General features: G+C 41.9%; 1 protein-coding gene across 1 annotated transcript in view; it reads right to left on the bottom strand.

The window, feature by feature from the left end:
• Nucleotides 1–2,157, bottom strand: part of FAM189A2 (family with sequence similarity 189 member A2) — a 79,281-nt gene extending 77,124 nt beyond the window's left edge. Inside the window, exon 1 of the mRNA XM_042780576.1 lies at nt 2,131–2,157. Coding sequence (XP_042636510.1) covers nt 2,131–2,157 — 27 coding nt within the window. The remainder of the gene's footprint in view (nt 1–2,130) is intronic.
• Between the last annotated feature and the right edge of the window lie 2,578 nt (nt 2,158–4,735).

Raw genomic sequence — 4,735 nt, 5'->3', positions numbered from 1 at the left:
CTACTTCCATAGTGATACTGCCTCAGAAACCCAAGGAGGGGTCGCTATGAGTCGGGGCCGACTCTTTGGCAAATAACAACAACACAACAACAATCTTTATGGAAGCAGACCACCACATCTTTCTCCCACAGAATGGCTGGTGGGTTCAAACTGCCGATCTTTCGGTTAAGAGTCCAGCACTTAACCACTGTGCCACCAGGGCTCCTTCTGTGGCAGAAAAGACCTGATGATCTGCTCCCACAAAGATTAAAGCCTAGAAACCTTGGAACAGTCTACTCTGTCATATCAGTCACTATGAGTTAGAATCGACTCAGTGGCACCCAAGAACAAGATATGCATATGCAACCAGAAAAAAGCCAAACTCACTGCCATCCAGTCAGATCCAGTTCATAGCGACCCCTCCTTGGGTTTCCGAGGCAGTATCTCTATGGAAGTAGACTGCCCAGTCTTCCTTCCAAGGAGTGGCTGGTGGGTTTGAACTTCCAGCCTTCTGGTTAGCAGTCAAATGCCTTAGGCACTACACTACCAGAGCGCCTATGCATATACAGGGGGGTTTAAATGCAGGGAGGTGTAAATATTACAAAATACGGATCATAAAAGTTAAACTTTTCTTCTTCTGGATTTTCTCTCTCAATACTTCATGGACAGCTCTTCATACCCAATGGAACAGCTCTAATATACTTCAGTTTTATGACTACAAAATATTCCATTGTATGAATGTACTCTAATTTCCACACTAAAGGACATTCACTCTATTTCCAGTGATTTGTCCTCACAAACAATGCCGCACTGAACATCCATGTACATGTATCCTTAAATGCAAGTGCTTTCATTCCTGTCAGATAAAGTCCCAGGAGGGGAGCTGCTAGCTTGAAAGGTATTTATAGTTTTTATTTTAATAGGTCACAACAGATAGAGCTGTGGTTTCAAATGAAAGATCTCTGGAACAAAAAACCCCTAAACTTTCTTTCTTTAGGGAGACAGTATTTTGTTTACATATACTAGCTACACACTATAGAAGCATAACTTTATAATATGTACAAAATATATATGACAAATGGGAAATAGCATTAATCTCAAAATATACATAGCAAAGATACTTAAGACTTCTGTGGAGGGAAATACAAAACTTAACGAGCAGTATTCAATGAAGACCTCAGTAAATCAGGACATATATTATGTTCCTGGATTAGAAGACAAAATATTTAAGATGTCATTTCTGTTCCAATTGTTTCACTGATTCAATACAAACCTAAGTTAAATCCCAATAGAATTTTTATAAACCACCCATCTTAATAGGCATGTTTTAAGAAACCACATTCCAGCTCCAGGTGGGAGTGGCAGTTCCACCTTCCCCAGCCCTGAGCACTGCAACAAAGAACACACCTACCTGGACTCAGTTTCTCCCATCCTCAAGCCCAATCAAGCCCTAAGGTCCTTGGGGAACTAACTCCGAGAGTGGGGGGAGGGGAAGAAGGGGAAGCAAATGAAGTAAGGCTGGATGGTTAGAAGCCTCTGGGACCACATAGGAACCAAGATGCTGCAGTTGGATATGAATTTTTTAGGAAACTGAGACATAGGGAAGGGTGCTCACACTGAAGGGGGAGGAAGATTTACAAATGGGGGTGGAGTGGGGAAAGGAGAAAAGAAGAAAAGGGAGCAAAGTATTCAATGCCTCTACCTCCCTGGGGGAGCGCTGGTGGCATAGTGCCTAAGGCATTTATTTGACTGCTAACCATAAGGCTGGCAGTTCAAACCCACCAGCCACTCCTCGGAAGGAAGACCGCAGGCAATCTTCTTCCGTAGAGATATCACCCAGGGGAAACCCAGGGAAGGGTCACTATGAGTTGGAATCAACTCCATGGCGATGAGTTTGGGGTTTTTTGTTTTGTTTTGTTTTTGTTTTGTTGGAGGCTTGTGTCCATCCAGAGGACCTCAGAAGAAAGACTTGGCAATCTATGTCCAAAAACACATCCATTGGAAAACTCTATGGAACACACTTCTATTCTGACACACAGGTGTTGCCATGAGTCAGAACCAGTCATGGGCAACTAGTTACCTCCCTGGGGCAGCAATATCCCCTGTGGAAGCATTAGCTGGAATGCCATCAGAAAGAAGTCAAAAAAGTACCTGAACAATGGCCTTCATGACACCCATTACACTATAATGCTATTATTTGTCTGTCTTTTCCACTCGCTGGTAATTTCATGAGGACTTGCACCTGGTCTATGCTCACATGCCACGAAAGGCTCCTAGAAGAAACTTTATAGCAAGAATGAATAAATGGAGACCCATAAGAGAAGACCAACTTGCTCAAAGATGATTATGTAAGCCCAGACATATTTTTTATCACTTGTGTTTCTTAAAAAAATAAATAAATAGTACACCAGTAGCAAAAAGCAACTCCATCAGCATTCTTTTCACCCAGGACAAGATGCAACACGCCCTAAATTGACAGGCAAGGACCTATTTTTTAACACCAAATTATCTGTATATTATCATAATGAGATTTATTTGCAATCTTAGTTTCACTTATATGTAACTTACAAGGAAAACCAGAGATCTTTCATTTCCTGATATTACAAAGAAGGGCTCTGCGATACACCTGGCAGGAATCCTTGTTATCACCATAAATGATTAATGGCCCTTAATTCCTCAGCTTAAAAACAAAATTATTATGGTCAAAAGCTTATTGTTTTGAGCCCTACTTTCCTTTAGAAGCCCTAGTGGCACAGTGGTTAAGTGCTTGGCTGCTAACCGAAAGGACGGGGGTTCGAATTCACCAGACCTTGACAGAGCAAAGATATGACAGTCTGCATCCGTAAAGACCATTGCTGTTGTTGTCAGGTGCCAGTGAGTCAGTTCTGGGTCATAGCAACCCTATGACCAACAAAACAAAACAACGCTCAGTCCTGCACCAACTTCACAATCCTTGCAATGTTTGGGCCCATTGTTTCAGCCATTGTGTCAATACATCTTGTGGAGGCTTGTCCTCTTTTTCATTAACACTCTCCTTTACCAAGCATGACGTCCTTCTCCAGGGATCGGTCCCTCCTGATAACTGGTCACTCCATGATAACATATCCAAAGTATACAAGACAAAGTGTTGCCTTCCTTACCTCTAAGGAGAATTCTGCTGTACTTCTTCCAAGACAGATTTATTTGTTCTTCTGGCAGTCCATGGACTATTCAATTTTCTTCACCAACATTATAATTCAAAGGTATCTCTTCTGTCTTCCTTACTCACTGTACATCTTTTGCATGAATGTTGTTGTTGTTGTTCGCCGTCGAGTCAGACCCGACTCATAGCGACCCCTCCTTGGGTTTCCAAGGCAGTATCACTAAGGAAGTAGACTGCCCCATCTTCCTTCCGAGGAGTGGCTGGTGGATTTGAACCGCCAGCCTTCTGGTTAGCAGTCAAGTGCCATAGCCACTATGCTACCAGAGCTCCCTTGCATGAATAGGAGGCAAATTAAAATATCACAGCTTGGGTCAGGCACACTTTAGTCTTCAAAACTACATCTTTGCTTTTGAACACTTTAAAGAGGTCTTTTGCAACAGATTTGTCCAGTGCAATATGTCAGTTGATTTCTTGACTGCTGCTTCCATGGGCACTGATTGTGGATCCAAGAAAAATGAGATCCTTGACAACTTCAATCTTTTCTGCGTTTATCATGATGTTGCTTATTGGTCCAGTTGTAAGGATTTTTATTTTCTGTATGTTGAGTTATAATCCATACTGAAGACTGTAGTCTTTGATCTCCATCAGTAAGTGCTTCAAGTCATTTTCACTTTCAGCAAGCAAGGTTGTGTCATGTGCCTATTGCAGGTTGTCAATGAGTCTTCCTCCAATTCTGATGCCATGTTCCTCTTCATATAGTACAGCTTCTCTGATTACTGACTCAGCATACAGATTGAATAAATATGGTGAAAGGATACAAGCTGACACACACCTTTCCTTATTTTAAACTATGCAGTATCCCCTTGTTTGTTTGAATGATTGCTTCTTGGTCTATGTACAGGTTCCTCATGACCATAATCAAGTGTTCAGGAATTCCCATTCTTCACAACGTTATGGATGATTTCTTATGATCCAGTCAAACGCCTTTGCATAGTCAATAAAACACAGGTAAACATCCTTCAGGTATTCTCTGCTTTCAGCCAGGATCCATCTGTTGTTAGCAATGATATCCCTCATTCCACTTCCTTTTCTTCATATAGTCAAAGACTATATGAAGAAAAACGTGGTATCAGGATTGGAGGAAGAATCATTAACAACCTGAGATATGCAGACGATACAACTTTGCTTGCTGAAAGTGAGGATGACTTAAGGCACCTACTGATGAAGGTTGAAGAATACAGTCTGCAGTATGGATTACATCTCAACATAAAGAAAACAAAAATCCTCACAACTGGACCAATGAGCAGCATCACAATCAATGGAGAGAAGATTGAGGTTGTCAAGGAATTCACATTGCTTGGTTCTACAATCGATGCCAACGGAAGCAGCAGTCAGGACATTAGACGACGTGTAGCATTGGGAAAGTCAACTGCGAAGGAACTGTTTCAAGTGCTGAGGAGCAAGGATATCTCCTTGAGGACTAAGGTGCGCCTGACACAAGCCATGATATTTCCAATCACCTTGTATGCATGTGAGAGCTGGACAATGAATAGGGAAGACCGAAGAAGAGTTGATGCTTTTGAGTTGTGGTGCTGGCGAAGAATGCTGAAAGTA

The sequence above is a fragment of the Orycteropus afer genome, unplaced genomic scaffold (assembly GCF_000298275.1).
Source record: "Orycteropus afer afer isolate SDZICR_OR568_19922 unplaced genomic scaffold, OryAfe1.0 scaffold00005, whole genome shotgun sequence".
NCBI classification, from domain to species: Eukaryota; Metazoa; Chordata; class Mammalia; order Tubulidentata; family Orycteropodidae; genus Orycteropus; species Orycteropus afer.
Note: the sequence above shows the minus strand (reverse complement) of the source record. Positions and strands in the feature narration are given on the sequence as shown.